Source organism: Oreochromis aureus, linkage group 3 (genome assembly GCF_013358895.1).
Source record: "Oreochromis aureus strain Israel breed Guangdong linkage group 3, ZZ_aureus, whole genome shotgun sequence".
Taxonomy (NCBI): Eukaryota; Metazoa; Chordata; class Actinopteri; order Cichliformes; family Cichlidae; genus Oreochromis; species Oreochromis aureus.
The window spans coordinates 49,283,649-49,307,225 of record NC_052944.1 but is presented as its reverse complement, the minus strand read 5'-3'; the positions used below and the strand labels follow the sequence as shown (position 1 = coordinate 49,307,225).

The 23,577-nt window shown below is 39.3% G+C and overlaps 1 protein-coding gene, 1 long non-coding RNA gene and 1 pseudogene across 2 annotated transcripts; 2 read left to right on the top strand and 1 right to left on the bottom strand.

The window, feature by feature from the left end:
* Window positions 1-335: 335 nt before the first annotated feature.
* Window positions 336-1,851, bottom strand: LOC120439496. Its single transcript, XR_005612661.1, has 3 exons — window positions 1,711-1,851; window positions 935-1,103; window positions 336-611 (listed from the first exon to the last, which is right to left on the bottom strand). It is a non-coding gene; the product is annotated as an uncharacterized LOC120439496 (long non-coding RNA).
* Window positions 1,852-6,929: 5,078 nt separating this feature from the next.
* Window positions 6,930-7,350, top strand: LOC120439488 (histone H2B 1/2). Its single transcript, XM_039610543.1, has one exon. It carries the CDS (start codon window positions 6,947-6,949, stop codon window positions 7,319-7,321), a length of 375 nt encoding a protein of 124 aa, XP_039466477.1. The 5' UTR covers window positions 6,930-6,946; the 3' UTR covers window positions 7,322-7,350.
* A 9,722-nt stretch (window positions 7,351-17,072) lies between these two features.
* Window positions 17,073-20,831, top strand: LOC120439466 (annotated as a pseudogene).
* Window positions 20,832-23,577: the final 2,746 nt, after the last annotated feature.

Sequence of the window (23,577 nt, the reverse complement as noted above, 5' to 3'; positions counted from 1 at the left end):
CAAACAATGCTGTTGCATTTACACTTAATTTTTTTACTATAACATGGAAACAAGTGAATATTTAATAATAAGTTTAACTGGAATTCTGTACACTGAAAAACAAACAACAACACATAAAAAACACAAACAAACAGCCAGTGCCTTCATCTGTCCATTAAATGTCAAAAATCGCATTGACCCGTAGTCCCTGCTCATCAGCACAAGCTTTTAAAAAGAGCTCCATGTCCTCTGCAAACTGAAAACAAAGAGGAAGAAGTCCTCTACACAAAAACACTGCAGATGACAAGCCAGGCAAACATCTATTTGAATGCCTCCTCATCATGAGAGACTTGAAGTTTTTTTTAAGAAGACTAAGACCACAGTGAGGGCATTTCATTTTCAAGGACTTTCCACAAGCCACAGTCTCATTTAGCACAGAGGGTAGAACACATGAATGTTCTACTGAAGATTCAGAAAATGGTTTAGATACTGGAGACAAGACATCGAGAGGGAGATGGGGCTCCTCGGAGAGTTCAGTGGGGAGCAGTCCTGAATGCTGACATGAGAAAATTTGCCTTGCCATATCCCAACGCTGTATGACTGTCATGTTACAGACAGGGCAGTGAAAGTGTCTGTAAGAGAGAGAAAAAAAGAAAACAAACAACAACATGTAATTTAAATGTAGTTGTATAGAATGCAATCAGTTTATCTAACAATCGGATTGTACATATTAACAAAAATATCCAAGCCATCCTCAATAATGAAAGCAAAATGGTGTGGATCACAAGGAAAAAAATTTTTTTTAATGAAAACACGCTTTTTTCTCTTGCTGATGAATGCACTGAACTGTACAATGTGAAAAGCAACTTTTAAGTCAACAAAGAGACTGCAGAAGTGCTGAAAAGAAGAGCATATTTATAACTTTAACTATGAGGTATATTTAATATCAACATACCTTTGAAAGGCAAAGCATTTTTAATGTGTCCATTTATATGCTCCTCAATCTTTGCCTTGACAGTAGGGCTGAAAGTGGGGCACAGAGGGCAGTGAAAGAGTCTTCTGCAACATGTTGTGCATTCCTGCAATTCTGGATTGGTGGCAGAACTCCAAATTGATATGAGCATCTAAAACAGAGAGAAAAACAGATAAACACCATATACACATTTAAGTTCAGGTTTTAGCAGAAATACCACATTACAGTTAGCATGTAAGAGATTTGGTGAGAAAATTCTTTACAAAAGCATAATTTACAAAACACTTTTATTTGTGGCATACGTATCTATTGACATATAACAGACAATTTAACAAAGGCTAATTAAAGTCTGGGCAATAAAAAAGCAGAACAGAATGGAATAGAGAATATTAGTATTTATACATATATAAACCTCTTTGTGACGACCTTTACAATGTTTTTGCAGGTGGAATGAAAGACATGAATAAAGTGCAATATGCAGTAAATGGAGCAATGTGCATTGATGTTACAGATAGTGAAAAGTAGTTCAATAACAAGCAAAAAATAAATACGTTTGAAACTGACCACTAAATGCTAACCAGAGGTGTCAAAAGTACACACACTCCTTACTAAAGTTTAGATACTTCGGAGGTATGACCGTTTTTGTAACGCTAACGAAGTGCCAAAGTAATCAGTGTAAGCAAACTAGATGATTCCTAAAAATATATAATTATTAACGGCAAAAAAAAAAAATTATACATGAAAGACTCTGTCCCAACCTTTAGGATCCACTTGCAAGATTTCCACAGTCGATGATCCACGCAGGAACGTATTTCTGCCTACTGTGGAGGTCACGTGTTTCCGGTTACTGTGGAGATCACGTGTTTCCGGTTACTGTGGAGGTCACGTGTTTCCGGTTACTGTGGAGCTCCACAGTGGCTGCAGCCAGACCCTTCTCCCATCAGGAGGATGCAGTTCATAAATTTGGACATGACCCCTAACTCTGACGTTACAGCGTTCACAAAGACAAACACAGTCCAACAGCACCATCTACTGACTACACAGGTTTACAGCAGAGTGATCATGTGACTCTACATTTGCACAAACATGAGTATCAAGCTAGTTGCAAACTGTCTGTATCAGTGTTTCCATTCTGAAAGACATGGAGAGGTTTTACAAAATAAATACATATGAAATAAAATAAACTAATAAATCATCACACTTTTAGATTCAAATATTTGATTAATTAAGCAATTCCAGGTTTCTAACTTATGAGGACAACATAAAGTCTATTGATCAATTTTAATGACACAGTAAGTATGTTATATTACTGTGAACATTTAGAATCATCAATAATTAAAGACATGATTAAAGACAAAAATAAATCAGTAAAACTGTGTCCACGAGCAAGAAAAAGCTGCATTTATTAAAGGAAAAATCATTATTGAACCTCTTTTAAATGTAAAAATGATGCAGATGTTTGCTAAAAATAGATCCACAACAACTGCATCTGTTTCCTTCCTGGTAATAATTAAAGCAACAAGAATGATAAATGTTAACAATAAATAAATAATAAATAAAACAATAAAAGCAGAAATGCTACTCAAAACATAAACCTGCTTAAAAGATGCTGATCAGTACGACAGAAAATCTTCATCACCTCATCATGACGAGAGCAGATGTTCTCCTGGAGCTTCTTGGAGGGGGCCACCAGCTTGTGTTTCTTTAATGGAGCTGCATCATAGTGAGGTTGGAGGTGTTTCTCACAGTAAGAGGCTGGACAAGATAAACAGGACTTGATGGCTTTCAGCTTCCTCCCAGTGCAGACATCACAGGCCACATCTTCAGGTCCAGCATAGCAGTGATCAGCTGGAGCAGCTTGGAGTCCAGTCTTCTTCAGCTGCTCCACTAAAGCTGCTAACATGATGTTTTTAACCAGAAAAAAAAGGTGCAGTTTGAACCTTGGCAGCATTTGTAACCCTACATTTAAATATGTATCACTTTGAACTTTGCCAAGATGTGTCACCCTCATTTAAATTGTAGAAGACTGACCTTTGGTTATATAGGATAAGAGAAAATCATGTATCTAAATTTACTGTGATGCATTTGCTCTTTTCTGCCAACAAGTAACATTGATAAACCCAGCTAAACAAATCATGCAAACAAACAGTAACATCTCCACAGAAAGTAACAACAGCTGCAAGTAAATAAACCTTAAACCAACAACTGCAGATCACAACGTTTGCATCTAAACTAAACACTTAAATACAACACTTAAAACACAAGACAGGAACTCCTAAAGCTTGACTGCCTGTAATAAACCACCTCAGAAGCTGCAGCACCTTCATTGTAGATTTTGCAACTACTGCAACACATACAATGAATCACTGCAACTATTTCCACTGAACCTGCAAATGATAACGCTCCAGAGCAACTGGGCAATCATCAATGCGATAAAAGAACGCTATCACTTCTGCAACAAAATAACTCCTAAACCCAGCAACCTTAACCAAAGGTTGTCCTGCATTTAGCTTTACAGAATATCGTGACCTGCTCAACCTGTACGCCAAACCAGCTCCCCACGCCTCATTTACGAGTTCTCAGTAGTGATTTTTTAATTTTCTGAACAACCACTGACAGACTCTGCCACACAGTGACACACGTCAATAGTTTGATCACCAACAATGATGAGAAAACATAAAGGAAGAAAGTGCTAAATCTGGCAGCTTAGTGCTTGAAATAACTTCTGCAACTAAACAAACTTTGGTCAGCTCAGTTCTTATGTTCAAAATGATGAACATGCTGAGGCAACTGTTGTGATTTGGCACTATAAAAATAATATTTAATTGAATTGATCAGTAAATAATATCAGAAAGAACTGATTAAAACCTACTTACAGAAAACATTGAGACGAGTTCAACAAGTCAACACTGTGGGGTCAAAGGTCAGTTAGTGAGTCTGACCCCCTACAACATCGAAATCTTTCACAAAACTATAAAATCTTATTGGCAATAAAGAAAAACACTGAGTTTTATTACTGCGTGTATATTTTTTGTATTTGTTTCCTTCTGCATATAAATTAAGTAGAAGCAGTTTTGGGTTTAGTGTTTTAAAGATAATTATAGATTTCTTTGTTTAAACAACAAGTACCAGCAGTCAGTGTAACTCACATGTGATCTCTGTGCAGAGAGATAACAGCAAAACAATGAATGATGGTGATCAAAGAAACTGGAAACTAAATCACACATTTTAAGCAACTGTCCCTCTGTGGTTTCTGTCTATTTCAGTTTAATGAACTCTGCAGTGACTTCGTGGTATAAAAGCCAAAGTCCAGCATAGAGCGGCTGAGTGAATGTGGTCTGGACTCTGTGGAGGAGAGTCATGGTTTCAGAGACGCTGTAGAAAGACAGAATACCTGCTCTGTGATCCAGGTACACTCCTACTCTGGAGGACCGAGGACCTGAGAGGTTAATATAGTCAGTGTTGTGTAAAAATTCAAAATTGTTTTGGAAACAATTTTCAGAAACAATAATCAGTGAATCTGTGTGGATGATCAGAATAAGACTGTTGTTGATTCATAAATATTGTTTTTCTGTTCCCCTCAGATAATAACAGATGTGTGTTTGCTGTGTTTGGATCCAGTGTGATTTCACATGAATATTTTAAGAATCCAGCTCTTTGGCTCTGCTGGTGACAGTAAAACATCCACTTCAGTGACTTTCAGCTTCCTCCCAGTGCAGACATCACAGGCCTCGGTGTGAAGGTGTTCCTGTGCTGTGGATTCCCTTCCTGTCCCCTGCATCAAAATATATTTTAATACAATTCATGCAGTAGGTGCATCCACAGCAAATAGTCACCGGATAATTCAGTAGACCAAAACAGATCAAACAAGAGAAGATTTCTTCTTCCAGCTGAGCTACTTTTTGTGCCTTTTGTCCTGGCAGTAACAAATGAATGTGTTACTCGGTGTGTGTCTGTGAGTTTCTCTTTTGTCGAAGTGAAACTAGACTTAACAACCTGTGTCTGTGCAGTGAGTGGGGGCTGTCAGCTGTCAGATATATGTGTACAGAGTGTATCTGGTGTGTTTATAGAAGAGTAGGGAAGCGATATCAAGCTTTGACTTATTCCGAGAAGAGGAGTGATTTGAAGCACTTTAACGTTTTTTAAAAGAACATCCCATCTTTAAAATGTTTGTAGGCTCAGTTTTAGGTGATAAATTTCAATCAGTTCCAATGCAAAAAATTAAAAATCTGAAAAATACAAAATCAGTAAAATCATATGCTTAAAGAAGAGACTGTCTATGAATCAGTCACTGCAATACACAGAAATAAATGAGTTCTGCAATCAAAAAAAACAATGTAACTAAACACTCATTATAATAACTACTAAACACTGTGACGTGATGACAGTATGAGGACTTTCATCTAGTACAGACCATCATACTGTCTCTCTCCAGGTACATATTATATGCATTTAGTGACAGCAGTAAAAGAAAGAGGTAATCGTAAAAGCGCTCCTACCTTGTGACTGAAAACCTTTCTGCAACACTTTCATGATATGAGGTAATAAGACACAGTTTCTTCAGCACCAACAGCCACTCTGATGCCACTCGGGAACATATCGGCCACTCTGCCTGCTGTGTAAAGTCAAACGGCTCCGGAGGTCCAAATTTAGCCATCTCTTCCTCAGCGTGAAGTTCTTAATTCTGACACCATGTATTGAACTGTAGCAGCAGTGTACGTGGCTACATCAATGCTCAGTAACAAACACACATAGGTGAAAATTTAGAGACTGCATCCTCCTCAGGCCGCAAATGGCAGAAAAATGCGTCTCTTTTTTCCCAGAAATTGAAGGATGGGTTGAGTGTATCCTTCGTGAATAAATGAATTCTTAATTTGTATAATTTAATGAAGTTTACTGAAGGCAAAGCTGGAGCTAAGGCTAAGACCCGCTCATCCCATGCAGGGCTTCAGTTCCCCAAGGAAAAAAAAAGCAAGATAAGTGTTGACAAGAAGCTATCAGCTCTCTAAGTTAACTCAGGGTTTTTCCAGAGCGTTCTTGTGAAAGTGTTGGCAGCATCAAACTAATCTAACTGTCATCTATGAATCTAATTCACGGGTCATATCTGTTCTCCCACAGAAAATGATCCTTATTACTGCCAACTCTTCCAGAGATGTGAAAATCGACAATACAGAGATCATTAAAATCTACCAGTCAAACACAACACTGTTGTAAAAAGGAAGATGAGAGACGGGCGCTTGAGTTTGTGCAAATCAAAGTGGAATGAATGTGATTGGCTGAACAGGTGTTCTTGCTGTGTGTTCTGTGTTATCCATCAGCATCAAAGAGACTCAGCAGCAGATTAAAATGAAACAGAACAGCATTTATATATTAGAATAAATCACCAAATGAATACTTTTGCCCATGTTCCTGTGGAAATGCAACGCACTGTTTGCTCTCCCTCTCTCTTTCTCTCTTCAGTCTAAGTTCAGTCTAATATGTGCGCTCCAGTGAGACATATTAGACTTCAGTAAAACTATGCAGTTACCTAATTATGCCCAGTGTTTAATCTCCACTCAGAGCTAAAACTCAGCGAAGTTTTAAAGCTGTGTGCTGGTGACGGTAAACTGTGACTATCACCAGGTTACATGGGCGCTACAGAAACACAGAGACACGAAACCAGGTGGAATTGTTATTCAAATGATTTCATTGTTGGCTGAAGATAATACTGATACTAACACATCCATATCTGCCACACAGAGCTCTACATTTACTGCTCATTTAGAACAAATGACAGTCTCAGCAAACGAGGACACAATCACACAGTCCACTGTCTTTGTTAGATGCGCGCCTGTTTCAGCAAAATTCATAAATTCCCTCCAACACAACGTCCGGCCCACTGTGCGGCTCCACCAATGAGATCCGAGGGCCTGCGCAGTGGTATTAGCATACAGCCTGTATAAAAAGCGCTGCTCTCAGTCACGGAGCTCATTCGTCGAGTATCGAGGAAAGAAAATGCCTGAACCCGCCAAGTCAGCGCCCAAGAAGGGCTCCAAGAAAGCCGTGACCAAGACCGCCGGCAAGGGCGGCAAGAAGAAGAGAAAGACCAGGAAGGAGAGCTACGCCATCTACGTGTACAAGGTGCTGAAGCAGGTCCACCCCGACACCGGGATCTCCTCCAAAGCCATGAGCATCATGAACTCGTTTGTCAACGACATCTTCGAGCGCATCGCTGCCGAGGCATCTCGCCTGGCCCACTACAACAAACGCTCCACCATCACGTCCAGGGAGATCCAGACCGCAGTGCGCCTGCTCCTCCCCGGTGAGCTGGCCAAGCACGCCGTGTCTGAGGGCACCAAGGCCGTCACCAAGTACACCAGCTCCAAATAAACGGACTGGCCGTCAGACGTCAACACAACGGCTCTTTTCAGAGCCACACACTAAACTAACGAGCAAAATTCCTACCGTCAATCAGGCTATGTTGTGACTACTAGAATCGCGGATGTGCACCTCCGTCTCACTGGGTGGTATTAATCCGCTGTACAGAGATGTGTTCCTGCTTTTTACATTGTGGAAAGACAAACTCACTACAAACAGAATTAATGCGAATTTGTATTTAACACGTCGTTTTAGTTCGAAGTATACTTTTTTTTTTTTTTTTTTTTTTTTTTTTTTTTTTTTTTTTTTTTTTTTGCACAGTCACGTTTCATTTTGTAGCAGGTTCTTCATACATACATTCATGTTGTCCTGTCATATGCAGCACCATCCTCCTGCTCCACTGTGTACTGCACATGGTTAAAATGACAGACCCACCTGACTGGATGTGCACTTTAACACACAACTAGACTAACTAGGATACCAAGGGCTTGTTTGTTGGGCTATTAGAGGGCAAAAATTGGCTAATTAATGCCAAAATGTATACAAAGAAAGATGTGAGTTGATATCATCACTTTTTTGTACTCTTTCCTCACGCGTGGTGCCCCTTGATGGATGACACTATTTTGCTTATACTGCCTATGCCACAGGCAGGCCCTGCTGTGTCCTTCCCATCCAGCTTTCCTAGCAATGCCCAGAGGAATTTCCATCAAAACTTCTTCAATCTAATTCTTAATTTGATGGCTCCGTGCCACCTTTTTATCTGCCTTTATATAATGCTACAATAGTTGCATTATATAAAGTGCTGTGCGTAAGAGGACTTGTACCGGAGGTAGGTAGGAATGATTTCCTGTGGTGTTCAGAGGGGATTTTTGGTCATCTCAGTCTCTCACTGAACCCACTCCTGTGGTCAGTAAAGAGCCCCAAGAAGGTGCTGAAGAAGGCTCCCGCAGCAAAGAAGTCCCCCGCCAAGCCCAAAGTCAAGAAGAAGTGAGCTGCCACCACTCTCACACTCAACAACGGCTCTTCTCAGAGCCACCACAGCAACACACAAGAGCTCCTTCCTCACACTCACTCACCACTCTATCATTCAGAATGTCCTTATTATTGAAGCACACACTTTCCCCTCATTTTACTCATTACATTTATGACTTGTATAGTATTGTGATGCACATTAGTGATGTCTTCACAAGTCTGCAACTCCAGAAAAGACAACAATACAAATATTAACAACTCAATATTTACAATCATATCTTCATAATACAACACATCACATTTTTATTTTTTGAAAGCCTACACTGGCTGTTGTAGTGGTAGTAAACTGTATATTTTAATGATACCTGACCAACATAATCCACTTGAAATGCTCTAGTCTACAACCTTACCTGACTAAATCTAGGCCAGTTGAATTGACATCGGTGATTTCAAGGATACACATTTTACTCCAAGCTGAACCCGTACTGCTATTTATTTTACCATGTATTTATTCATTACTCATTTCATAACCATTTTGATTCATGTACATTTGAACTAATGGAGTTCTGTAGCGTTAAGGCCACAGGGAAATCCGTCATATCCCAGCTGGAGGAGAAGAGTCAGTGGCTGCCCTGTGTCCCCCTCCTCAGTAGTTTTCCACTAATTCTATTCTTGAGTTGGGAGGCCTGTCCTCTCCCCAGACTAGTAACTGTGGCTTCCTGTTCCTGGCTGACGCAGCTTTCACTCCTCATTTAATGAAAGGCAGACCCCCACTATCAATACATTTTTGACACTATACAGTTACACACCAAAGTTGATAGCTAATCCAGCTGATTTGGCACGTCAGCGGTCAGGGTTCAGCAACGTAATCTCAGTCTTGAGAGCTTTAAGGTTACATGGCACAGTGGAACAAATTCTCTTCTTAAATAAATAAAAACGAAAAAGGGTTACCTTAAATGCATCATGTTGTTAATTTGCAAGTTCATAAGCATTTTCCCTTTCCATTTCACAATCAATTCTACCCCAGGTCAAAAATATGAATAGGAAAATTTCCCTAATATAATATTGTTAATAAATATACCCGTCTAGCAATTAATTGCATAAGTGCATGGAGGCAGGACATCACAGTAGATCATCAAGGAGTCACAAATAAAGAAAGACCACACAATGGTGCATGTTTAAATAAATAAAGTTTATTGGTCAAAATTAGTTATTAAACAAATAAACCACATTTTTTAACCCCCCAAAAATACATGTTCAAAGCAACACAACAGCAGCCCAAGTCTAATATGACTTCATTGATAAATTGATAAAGGAACACATTTACTACATTTAATGAATACCAAACGTTCTACAAAGACAGCAATTTTGTAGTGAGTAATGTACTAAGCAGGGCCAGATCTACAGTGGTGGCACATCACTCAGTGATGCTGCAGTGTTAGTTTGACCCTCTATGAGCAGTTATTAATTCAATTCTAGATTTAGCAGTATTGATAAATTGTCAATATTATTTGATCATTGCAGTCTCAGCATTCACACAGGGGAAAGAGGCCCCCTCCTTGATTCAGCGATCATCTTTCCCTTTTCACATAAATGTCCTCCTTGACTCAACACTCAGCGTTCCTCTCTGTTCAGCATTTATACATCCTCATCATTGAAAGAGTGTCCACTCCTCTGACATCAGCAGGGCAGACCAGCAGTGTCCAAAGTCACTTAAATCAGATTTAATCTTCCCCCTGATTCTCAGTCTGACTTTCAACAGGTTGTCTTTGCCATGTCTACAAATATTTATTTTAATGAGCTGTTGAACATATGTCTGTGAAGGTTCTCAGTCATCCAGACGCTTCCAAGCTCCTTCGACTTGAACTATGAAAATGGCAAATGCATAACGATTTAAAATGTCATGTCTGACACTTCAGGCTTTGAAATGTTGAAGTTGAAGTTCTTCAACATGCTGATATATTTACTGTCAGCATTTTAATCACAATTTAATGGCTGTAGACTGCAGCCATTGCTCTAACACTATGTATACATATAACAGGGCTCAGTGCTGCTTCTTACAGTTTGAGCTTTATTTCTGAAGAGCACATTAGCTTACTAAAAACAGTACCTAGCTAATACTGTTGGGACTTATTTTTTTTAAGCAAAGATGATCAGACAGTCATGTTAGCATGTTGCCTTCAACAGGTGGTTAGGCTGCCCACAGGCGCACACTCGGACGTTCAGCTCTACATTTCCTTGCAGTCCCTTCATATTCTTAATATATCAATGATATATCCATGCTCTGTTAGCTAATATAGGAGCTAATCCTATCGTTAATTCCAAAGCTAATTCATTTGTCAATATGTGATGGCTGCACTTACAGCCACACAGTGGTAATATTCACCATATTAGTGTAGAGGCTTATACATAACATTGCATTCACATTTGTCTTTCTTTAAATATAGGAATTAATTTACAGGACAATAAATAACTGGTTTTGATGTAGAATTAATTCACATACATAACACTGCATTCTAAAATAAGTGCGCACATTTTAGTTTACACTGTTATGTGTGATTTAATCTTTGTTTTCTAAGTTACCTTTGTTGCAGCTGCTCCAGTCCCTTGATTGAGGAGCCAAGAGGTGGAAAAGAGGCGGAGCGAGCTTTAAAGGAAGACTGCAAATTGATTCGTTCCAGAACTCGGGACCATGGGGGTGGTGGGGGGGATTAATGAAGAATTTTAATTTTATGCGTTTTGACTCTTCTGGTCCTACATAGGAGTTATGGAAAGAACTGCAAATATCAGTGTAATGAAATCAAACTCTGCGAGGTGGAGCTTACATGGCGACAGAAATTGTAGGAGAGAGGAACCATAGCAGCAGCACTAATGGAGCAACAGCACTACAAATTAAAGCAAAACATTAATGGAGATTAACATGTTCATTTAGATATGTGTTTATGGATTTTTTACAATGACAGAAATATTATTTTATCTAGTGGATGTAAAGGAATGTCTGTCACTTTTATTTATGTAGCAAATACTTAAAGCACTTATTAAGATAGAGGGTAACTGACCCAAAACACTTTCTGGTTGATGGAGAGGGAACAATAACTTAAATCTAAATCCTGAACCATTAATCAGGAACAAACAGGTTCATCTTCAGCTTCAGAACCATTTTTGTGCTCAATGGAAAACTCCTCTTGTGCTTTCATTTCTGGTGAGCACAAACATAAAAAAACTCAAGGCTTTTCAACATGGTCCTGTTTGGTTGCCAAAATATATTAAGAATGAATCTACAACTTTAAATTAACTGCTGCATTATGATCGCCCACCCTACAGCTGAATTGACAGCGTCAGTTTTTTGGATCCTGGTTTAGCAGATCGCTGCCATCTACTGGCTGATCGGCAGTAATGCTATAGACCCTGTGCATGAGAAAATGCTAACTTCCTGGTTTGAGACCGGATGTAGGGCTGTACGTTTCCGGTAGCTTTACTTTGTGGTCAATCGCTACTGCAAAGATATACTCCAAAATCATGTCCAAAACTCAAAAACGGAAAGATCGCATTTAAGTTACAAAGAGCAGAAGGTGGGAACACTCACCACTGTCGTATCATAAAAAATCTAATGATCAATTTTGACGCTTAAAGAGTGTAGATCCAAGGGCGTAGGTTTGGCATGGACGGAAGGGACATGTCCCCACCAATAATTTGATCTCTTCGAGTAAAGAAAAACAAACCCAATAGAAAGGAAAAAAAAAACGATCTGTCAACGTCTCATTCACCCAGCGGTGCAGAAAGAGTTAAATTACGTTCTCTACTGGAGTCCTACCTCATGTGACAAATATGGCCAATGTGATTGGCTGTACCTTTCAGGGAGCTCTGTTTAGTTTTAGCAGCGGCAAGCCTGCGCTGCGAGGACCTGCAAGGAGGAGAGGAGGATGGCAGCAAAAAGGAAGAACCTGGATATAAGAAAGTATTTTTCAAAGAAACCTGTAAGTCACTTAAAGTCAAGTTCACTCATAAAATGTGTCCGTCATAATAACGTTACAGGCTATGCTAGGCTTTGGCCCACATCAGTCTAAAAATGTATGTAACCATGAATAACGTGTTTTGGAAACCAACTGCACAACAGGCAGCACTATTGGTTCTCTCAGTCTCAGAGTAGCATTTCTAATTTTGATTGAAACTGTCAGAGAAAACGGAGCCTCGAGCAAGCCAGGATATTAGTTTACAGAGGCTGTACCATGTCCACCAGGAGAGACTGGACAGTATAGATGTAAAACAAATATCTCAGTTAACCACAGTGATGGGAATAACGGCGTTACAAGTAACGGCGTTAATAACGGCGTTACGTTTTTCAGTAACGAGTAATCTAACTAATTACTATTCCTATCGTTACAACGGCGTTACAGTTACTAACAAGGAAACGCTGTCCGTTACTATTTTTCAACAAACAGATGGTTGAAGCTGTGTTCAGCTTACCGCATCTTATATCAGCTGCACGGAAGTAGCTGTAAGTAATCTGGACGCTACAGCTTTAAGCAGCTGCGCGCTCCCGCGGACGGTAATCACGATCACTGTCTAGCACAACACCTGGAGCTCAGGAGGCAAAACAATCGCATGAGTGCTGCTGTTTGACTGAGGAAGAATAAAGTAGTCGTGGTAAGTCAATCACATGACCACTTAAAGACAAAGCAACAAGGTGCCAGTTTTTAAATTGTGTTGATAGGCCACGTAAAACCAGAGTCATGATAAACAATATATAGGCGGCGTTTTTTCCTCAATAGTTTCGCCACGTTAGCGCTAGCAAGCACTCTCTGCTTATGAGCAAAAAAACAAAACAAAACAGGGGAAGTTTTAGGAGTGACGGCGAGAGAAAGAGAGAGAGAGAGCAGGAAAAGAGAGAGAGCCACTTTTGAGATGTGAGAGATTTGTGACGTTTAGTGTGTTTGGAGTGTGTAGTTAATGTGTTGTCTTGTGTAGTTAGTGTGTAGTGTTGTGGATAGTTTTGTGTTGTGTGTCAGAACAATGAGGCGACTGCTGTCTCCAGGTAGAAACAGGAGTGATACACCTGCTGCTGTCAGACCTGCAGGTATCAGGCTGTGATGTTCTCCTTTGTAGTGGACAGAAATTATTTTTTTGGAGTGGCACAAATAATTTGTGTGGCATCTTATTGAAGAACAGCTGATTGTTCTTTAAATAGTTTGAAATGGTTATTTAAAAAAAGGGTAAAAGGTAAATGGATGCAAATAACTTTGTTGTTTGCAAAACTTCTGCATAGGATTTTAAAATTGACAATTAATATTTGCATTTGAAGTTATGAAATATGATTCATTAAATATGTTTATGGTTGTTACAGTAAAAATATAACTTTTTCTACTCTGATTTTATGTTTTTTGTCTGATTTTAGATCAATTCTGGTTATACAGTATGACAAAATGAGAACATAACTGTAAATTCAGGCACGTGAGGTTGTGCTGAAAAGAATGATACCAAACAAGGCAAAGCAAATAGTTTTTAAAGGTAATATGTGGAGGGAAAATCAAGAGTAGTAAAAAAATGGCCAATTATACCCTGGACCCCAGAGGGTTAAACGTTTTGTTTTTTTTAAAGTAACGCAATAGTTACTTTTCCAAGTAATTAATTACTTTTAGAATATTGTAACTCAGTTACTAACTCAGTTACTTTTTTGAAGAAGTAACTAGTAACTATAATTGAATTACTATTTCAAAGTAACTTGCCCAACACTGGTTAACCAGAGGAGAAGGCATGTGTTTGGCTCCTTCACATAGTGGACATTGAGTTGTTGTGTGGGGCACCAGTAATCCATGTGTGTTGCTGTAACAGTAGTTCATGTTTAGAATAAAAAATCCCAGCTCACTGATTTGATCGGGGCAATAGTGCCTAAAATGTTGCATAATTTTGCTGAGAGATCTTTTAATTTGTGGTAATCTTAGATGAGTAGTTTTATGGACAAAAACCAGCAGGTCATTCAGTGTTCCCTTAGTGCTAATGTATCAGAGATGTGGGTGCACTATAACTGAACTAATGTTGTTAAGTCCTTAAAGTCATATTCTTTTATTGTCATGACTCTATTTTTATTTTTGTATGATACCTGATATATATGGAATATGGCTGAAGTAAACTAAAGTCTAAAATACTTAGTCAGTCATTTGTTTAATAGTAATTTAACATTATATAATTCACATATAAAACTATGAATTTTAATTCTAAATGGTTTAAAAGCATGTAGAATAGCATATGTAGGCAAGTATATTTCTCCTTTTTTTTTTTTATCAAGAAGCAAAGACAAAAAGGAAAAAAAAAGAAACAGGGCAGGGTTCGGTGGTCGAATCATCCGTCCCCACCAATGCCAAAACCAAATCTACGCCCTTGTGTAGATCGATCAGTTGTTTACATAACTCAACACAGGCAGAACTACATCACAAAATCAGAAGACACATCGTCCACATTCAGAAGCACATCTCTGTATAGTGACTGGTCTTATGATTTAAACAGGCAAATGTTCAGCATTTAAACTACAGGTGAAGAATAGTCAAACCAGATGTTTCCCCCGTTATGTCGATATCAGCTAGTCAAGTACACACCTACACAGCATGTCAACAAACCGTGAAAAAAAGCCACACAAAAAATGAATAATTGCTGGTAAGAGTTTCTATACATTAGTATTTACGAAGGGTATGTTGTGACTTACCTTCAAAATTACAGTGGTCCCTCGCTATAACGCAGTTCACCTTTCACCTCGCTGTTTCGCAGATTTTTAGTGCAAGTTTGCATGCGTTTCTTTTTTTTTTTTACATCACATTGTGTCCTGCGTCCTGATCGCTGCAGACGATCTCCTCCGTGAACGTTTCTTCTGTACAGTACAGAATCGCTGCATCGATCGCTAGCAGTGTGACTCTGAAGTGTAGTAGCCTACTGTATGTCGACGATGTCGATGAAACGTTTTGCACCGTCAAAAAATAAAATTGCTTTCTTGATTTCACCTATCGCTGGTTATTTTTAGAACATAACACCTGCGATAAACGAGGGACCGCTGTTTACAGATACTGAGAAATATAACATTTGAATCCCTTTTCTCTTTTGCTCTGAGGCGCGGGGGAAAAATATCGACAAGTCGATGAACATCATTTACAGATATATTGGGTAAATGCCCAAAACACCTATTGAAATGTAAATCGCCGCTTGATTCATTCATTTGCTTAACTTGTTTTGGACCATAAACAGGGTCTAAACAGCCTCTTACTGTGAGAAACACCTCCAACCTCACTATGATGCAGCTCCATTAAAGAAACACAAGCTGGTGGCCCCCTCCAAGAAGCTCCAGGAGAACATCTGCTCTCGTCATGATGAGGTGATGAAGATTTTCTGTCGTACTGATCAGCATCTATTAAGCAGGTTGTGGATCTATTTTTAGCAAACATTTGCAGCATTTTTACATTTATAAGAGGTTCAATAATGATTTTTCTTTTAATAAACTCAGCTTTTTTGTGCTTGTGGACACAGTTTTACTGATTTATTTTTGTCTTTAATCATGTCTTTAAATATTGATGATTATAGTCATTCAGACAATTCATATACTTTATTATGTAAATTTATGAATAGACTGTTGTCCTCATAAGTTGGAAATCATGAATTGCTTACTTAATTAAATATTGTAATCTTAAAGTGTTGTGATTTATTAGTTTATTTCATATGTATTTTATTTTGTAAAACTTCTCCAGGTCTTCAGAATGGAAACACTGATACAGACAGTTTGCAGCTTGATACTCATGTTTGTGCAAATGTAGAGTCACATGATCACGCTGCTGTAAACCTGTGTAGTCAGTAGATGGTGCTGTTGGACCGTGTTTGTCTTTGTGAACGCTGTAACGTCAGAGTTAGAATCTACTTAGTTTAACACAGAAATATGTGTACGAGTTTTATTTAAAGTAATTATAACTGTTATATAAACCTACAGACGTGACATGAATCTAAATGTTATTTCTTGTTGTTTATTTCCTCTTCAGAGCAAACCTATGCACACTCACAGATTACAAAGACTGTAAAACCTGTACTGTGCCCTTCATTACTGTGCTGTGTAAATATCTGAGCCAACTAAATAAATGACTGGACTGCATTTGATTGGCTGCTGCATGTTCTGATCGACACCCCCAGAAAGACACAACACAAAGAGCTGCAATACGTACCAGTTATCAATATCCTGATTGGCTGACCTCAATTCCTATGGTCTCTGCATTGAACCACACAAACCCCCTCATCACCCCCTGTCCCCCTTCAGCTACAAGTACAAGTTTTGTACCAGATTTCTCTTAAAAAGTGCTGCAAAAGTTGAAGCTCACAATGCGTGAATTTATGAGTCGAGAGGGAGAAGTTAAGCTTTCAGGGCCGAGAGGCCAGCATGAAAGTGGACCCACAAGCAGACTCAAGTCACGCCTGTGTCAACCTCAAACTGATTTCATTAAAGACACAGATAGACAACTGTAAAATATTACAAGGTGGAAAGTTTTGAGAGGCTGGATCCACTGTAACAGAGGAGAGTGGTATTATTTCCAGTGCAGGTGAGTTGTATTGCAAGAAGATTGCTTCCTTAGCAGGCTGGTGAATCTGGGTTTTGGAGGGAGGGAGACCTTTTCTGAAGTCATGGATGGTTACAGTGAGCAGGAAAGCAGACAGGCAGGTTTCCAGATTCTCCACAGGAAGTTGGGTGAAACTGAGCAACGCCTACTGGCAGGTAAGATTCAGGCAGGCAGCTGGTTGGAGGGAAGCACCAGTGACAGAAGAAATCCAGATAAGAGTGGAGGTGAGTGGATAATGATCTGGAGGTGCAGGAAACTGGAGACACAAGAAGGTGAAATTAAACAGAGGAACATTTGGAGCAAGCAGAACATGGAGGCTGATTTAAAACTACTGTTTAGATGACAATCTGATAAATACTGGAGCTCTGAGGTGGACCATAAAACTTCATCGCTGATTGCAGACAATGAGCCGCATGTGGAGGCAGATGTAGACCCAGAACTTCACCTGGAGGCAGGACCTGAGCTTTGAGTAAGAAAACATTCCCCAAAACACCACCGACACCCCAGATCATGACACCAGCACTTGTATTCACTGATCTGAGGTTGGAGTCACAGAGTTGTGGTTCTAAGTAGTAAAAATAATAAATAAGAGTAAAATTTGAATTGGAAATCTGCAGCTCTCAATATATTTGTGAAAATATCAGTTGATTGCAAATATTTTTTTTCTGTATCTGCGAGTTTAAAAGACAAGAATGTGAAAACATTTTATAAGTGAAAAAAAACCTGTTCAACACATTCTGACCTTTTATTCTGTAAATGTTCACATTTTGCAGCATATATAACCTGATATTCAACGATGTAAAACACAAAAATACTTGCAGTAAAGATAAAGACACTGGCTCTGTGTCTGAAAGCCAAATGTCTCATATTTGAAGGATTAATAACTGTGAAATATTTAATAATTTTTGTGTCTGAATGTGAACATTGTAGAAATGAAAAACAATTCATGGTATAATATGTGCCATGGTGTGACAGTGTGACAACTTTTTTATTTACTTGTCATTCATATATTATAAATGTAAAAACTAATCAGCCTCCTTTGTTCATGTTCAAAGTGTTAAACAAACAGCATCTACGTCAAACTGCTCCACTTCCTGGACTGTGTCAAAGCCTGATAACTCCTCCCTCTTCTTCCTGAAACACTGTAAATGTATTTCCTTGTTCCCTCCCCTTTAGATCTGCAGTTTGAAGATGGGTGTAACAAACATGTTGTAACGTTTCAGAGCCGACAGGCTCCATTCACTACAGAAAAGTATGTTATGACATCAGAGGTCAGAATGCTTTCGTTTCTGCCAAAGAGAAACTGAGAGGAGAAATGGCGCAGAAAGGAGTTCAGCTGGACCGAGAAACTATTTCTTGTTCCATCTGTTTGGATCTACTGAAGGATCCGGTGGCTATTCCCTGTGGACACAGCTACTGCATGAACTGTATTAAAAGTTTCTGGGATGAAGAGGACAGGAAGGGAATCCACAGCTGCCCTCAGTGCAGGAAGACTTTCACACCGAGGCCTGTCCTGGAGAAAAATCATCATGTTAGCAGCTTTAGTGGAGCAGCTGAAGAAGACTGGACTCCAAGCTGCTCCAGCTGATCACTGCTATGCTGGACCTGAAGATGTGGCCTGTGATGTCTGCACTGGGAGGAAGCTGAAAGCCATCAAGTCCTGTTTAGTCTGTCTGGCCTCTTACTGTGAGAAACACCTCCAACCTCACTATGATGCACCTTCATTTAAGAAACACAAGCTGGTGGCCCCCTCCAAGAAGCTCCAGGAGAACATCTGCTCTCGTCATGATGAGGTGATGAAGATTTTCTGTCGTACTGATCAGCAGAGTATCTGTTATCTCTGCCTGATGGATGAACATAAAGGCCATGAAACAGTCCCAGCTGCAGCAGAAAGGACTGAGAAGCAGAAGGAGCTCGAGGTGAGACGACTAAACATCCAGCAGAGAATCCAGGAGCGAGAGAAAGATGTGAAGCTGCTTCAACAGGAGGTGGAGGCCATCAATGGCTCTGCTGATAAAGCAGTGGAGGACAGTGAGAAGATGTTCACTGAGCTGATCCGTCTCATCCAGAAAAGAAGCTCTGATGTGAAGCAGCAGGTCAGATCCCAGCAGGAAACTGAAGTGAGTCGAGTCAAAGAGCTTCAGGAGAAGCTGGAGCAGGAGATCGCTGAGCTGAAGAGGAAAGACGGCGAGCTGGAGCAGCTCTCACACACAGAGGATCACAACCAGTTTCTACACAACTACCCCTCACTGTCAGCACTCAGTGAGTCTACACACTCATCCAGCATCAATATTCGTCCTCTGAGCTACTTTGAGGATGTGACAGCAGCTGTGTCAGAGACCAGAGATAAGCTACAGGACATTCTGAGAGAGGAATGGACAAACATCTCACTGACAGTCACTGAAGTGGATGTTTTACTGTCACCACCAGAGCCAAAGACCAGAGCTGGATTCTTAAAATATTCACGTGAAATCACACTGGATCCAAACACAGCAAACAAATATCTGTTATTATCTGAGGGGAACAGAAAAGTAACATTTATGAATCAACAACAGTCTTATTCTGATCATCCAGACAGATTCACTTATTATTATCAGGTCCTGAGTAGAGAGAGTCTGACTGGACGTTGTTACTGGGAGGTGGAGTGGAGAGGGGAAGGAGCTGGTGTAGCAGTCGCATACAAGAATATCAGCAGAGCAGGGAGGGACAAAGAATGTGGTTTTGGATACAATGACAAATCTTGGGTATTACGTTGTGACACAAACAGTTTTGAATTTCGTCACAACAATGTCCACACTGTCCTCTCAGGTCCTCGGTCCTCCAGAGTAGGAGTGTACCTGGATCACAGAGCAGGTATTCTGTCTTTCTACAGCGTCTCTGAAACCATGACTCTCCTCCACAGAGTCCAGACCACATTCACTCAGCCGCTCTATGCTGGACTTTGGCTTTGGGGGGCTGGAACTACAACAGCAGAGCTGATTAAAGTCAAATAGACCTTTGAGCTTCCAGTTTTTGTTCTTGTCTCTCTTTGCTGTTGAGAGCTCACTGTTGTGCTGTTTCTTCTCTGCACAGAGATCACTTTATGGCTGCGAGTTTGAAATCTTGTGATTGATTGTCTGTAGTTACCTGTAAATTTACCTGAAACTGTATTCAAATCAATGCAGCACTTTTTCTCTGTTGAGTCTTTATGAACAGATCAGAGTGACATGTGAGAAATTTATTTCAAAAGTTTCCACTGGACCCCAAAGTAAGTAAAGGAAGTAATGATCATAAACATAATCAAGCAATAATTCAACAGTTTTAGGGCCTCAAGTTTTTTCATTGCTTAAACAACAATAACACTGGAACTTTATTTAGTTTTATTTCTTAACGATTCGGATTTTATTGGGGGCCAGTCTAATGTATTTTAAATAGAACAAACTCCATATTATGTAGTTTGTTATATTTTCTGAATTGGCAGGAATTCTCTTCCTTTCTGTTGTTTATTTACTTCCTTTACATAGAAGAAAATATTTTTTATACAAGAAAACCTGCACAAAAAGTAGTTCATGTCTCTCAGTCAGTCCAGTGTGTGATGTCTCGTGAACTCAGTAAGATCGATGGGAGTTTGTGGCAGAAATTAACTGATAGATTAAATGTTGTGAATAATTCTCAAACTGCTTTGACGCTGTGTTGATGAGAGTCAATCTAAGTTTCATAGTCTTTTAAAATCAATAAAATGATGAATTCTCTGATGGTTTTTATCTTGACCTACAGAAAGCTTTTCATACAGTAGATCATATCAGTTATTCAGGAAACTAGAGAGATATGGAATAAGATGTGTGGCCTATTCCTGTGGAAAATGGAAAACTGTGTTGTTTATACAGAAGATACAAATTTATTGTGTTGTGGACATAAAATGTAAAGAATCTCTTGTATACAACTGAAAATGAACTGGAAATTTTTAAGATGGTGTTTGATATCAAGAAATTGTCCCTTAATAACAAGGAAAGTGAGTTCATGCTTTTCGTGAGTAGAAAAGAAAATGAATGAATATGAATATTTCTACATAATTTACTTCAACTTCTGCTAGCAACACTACTGAGGTGACTATAGCTCAGGAGGTGGAGCAGGTCATCTACTCCATAATAGCCTTCAGCTCCTGTCTAGTTAAACCAATTTAAAAACAAATGAAAATAGCCACCAGTGTATAAGGACCTCGGCCCAGCAGCCAGAAATCCACCCAGGCAAAGCAGCAGCTCGGCAATCTCTAAATTAAAGCAGGACATCACTTACACTGAACAGCTGACCTCAGCAGGAATATCCCTCCCACCTTGCTTCATATCTAGGGTTAGGGTCACACCCTAATAAGTATCGGCAAGTGGAGGCGGAGTCCACTACAAGTTTCTCCGCAGGAATAAAACAATATTTTCTTCCTACAGGGGCACAAATAACTTTAAACCTCTACCAAATTACCAAAACGCCAGCGGAACATTTTCTGTGACCTACGGCTCCAATAGAAGGCTATGGGACGCACATACAGCTGTCATAGAAAAGTAAAAGATGCCAAATAGCACAGCTTATATGAGGCATTCGCACAGCTCCAGGTTCACACAAGAGATAGAGTAATTACCTGCACCTGTGCTTATTAAAGGAAAAACCCAGCTCAGCCTACCAGAGGACGGTCTGATCCAGGTCTAACCTGTCACATGAATGTGTGTCAATGTTAAATAGTAAGGACTTGCAAAGAAAACAGCCAGTGAATGTAAAAAGGTAAGTAATGCTGTATTGTTGTAAGTAATATTGTATAATGCATGTGGGATCATGCCTACTACAAGTGTCAAATGATGGAGTAAAGAGGCCTGCACATAGATCGATGTCCCATGCCCATCACTGATTCAAGCTTACAATGACCATATGGGAGGCACTGATCTATAAGACATGCTGGTCCACATGTAAAAGACTCCAGCAAAATCAAGGTGATGGTATTTTCTGCTGTTTGGCATCTCAAATGCCTGGCTTGTTCACAAGAGGGACTGTGCCCTACTGAATGTGAAACCGCTCCCTCTCAGAAGGTTTTGTCTAGCAGTTTCCATCAAAGGTTGGTTGACCATCATCTTCTTCTCCACCTCAAATGTTACCTCAGCAGAAACGTTTCACCCCAAGACCTTCACATCCACAACAAGATGTGCGTTATGACAACTTGGGACACCTGCCACTTCACTCTGACAACCGAGGCCGGTGTAACCTCTGTCCAAAGGGAGTGTCAAGCAGGGGCGGATCTAGAGAAATTTTCTTAGGGTGGCAAGAGGGTGGCAAAGAAATCAAATGGGGTGGCAAAATCAAGGCTTTTTTTTCAAACACATATGCAGGTGGTTACATATGGTTAAAATAATTCAAATGCAGTAAGTATACACGTTTTTCATATAAATATAGTCTATAACTTAATTATTGTCTGTAGCCCACATAATTACACACTTTAGTTACATAAAACATGTGAGTTTTGATGTTATGTACTGTAGCCTGTATAATAAATAAATATGTAGCCCAATAAGTATAAAATCCAGAAAGCTACACAACATGGGGCGGTTCATTTACAAACACAAGTCTAATTTGAGTTTCACTGTTTTTTGTTAGAAAACAATCACATTGTTACAGCTTAAATTACACAAAATGTCAGAAATCTGCACTGTCATAAACAAAAATTTTAACCTAATTTTTCATGATTTGTTGGATTAACCCACTGAGGTCTGAAATACAACCGGCCATTTTTGACTCCTTTTGAGTTTACGTTTGTATTTCACCCTCAAATTGTTTCATTTTATTTTTCCCCCTTGCCTTGTTTGGTATCATTCTTTTCAGCTCAACTGAATTTAGTTGTTTTTTTCACTGACATACTGCGTTAGTATTACTATTACTATTAATAGTACTATTACTGATCTGAAATCACACAAAGAACTTAAAATCCTAGTAGTATTTTTTACTGTAAAAAAAACCACAGACATGTTGAGTAAATATTTATAACTTGAAATGCAAATATAAATTATACATTTTGTAAACATATACAACTATTTATCTAAAAATGCAGCCAATACACCTGCCGCTTTTTCATTTTGTACAACCATTTAAAAATATTACTAAAACTAAAATGAGAGAACAATCAGGTGTCGCAATAAGAGGCCCCACAAATGATGTGTGCCAGTAAAAAAAAAGTTTGTCCACCAAAAGACAGAGGAGAACAGCACAGGGATAAACCTGCAGGCCTGACAGCAGGAGGTGTATCACTCCGCTGGTTTTCTACTTAGTGACAGTGTTTACGTTTCAAATGTGCCTCAGTGACATTCATTAGTGCCCTCACTGACACACAAAACAAAACGACTACACAACAGAACAACTACACAAGACAACACAATACACTAAGTATACACTCCACACTAAATGTCACAAATCTCCCACATCTAAAAACTCTCTCTCTCTCTCTGTCTCTCCCTCTCTCACTGGCTCGCTCTGTCTCGCTGCCGTCACTCCCAAAACTTTTCCCTCTTCCTAAACAACCAAATCCCACATGTTGACTTTTTTGAATTGGTCGACATGGTACATTTTTCCACCGATAGCAAAGAGGTGGCTTTTTTTCTTTTCTTTACTGTTTTCACGCTGTCCTTAGAAAACGCTTAAAACACACACACACACAAAAACGTGACGACAGTATTTAGTAAAAAGCGTGGCTTATAT

Bases quoted from the DNA above. Each gene is read 5' to 3' on its own strand.
- LOC120439488 (XM_039610543.1), top strand. From the start codon at position 6,947: ATGCCTGAACCCGCCAAGTCAGCGCCCAAGAAGGGCTCCAAGAAAGCC.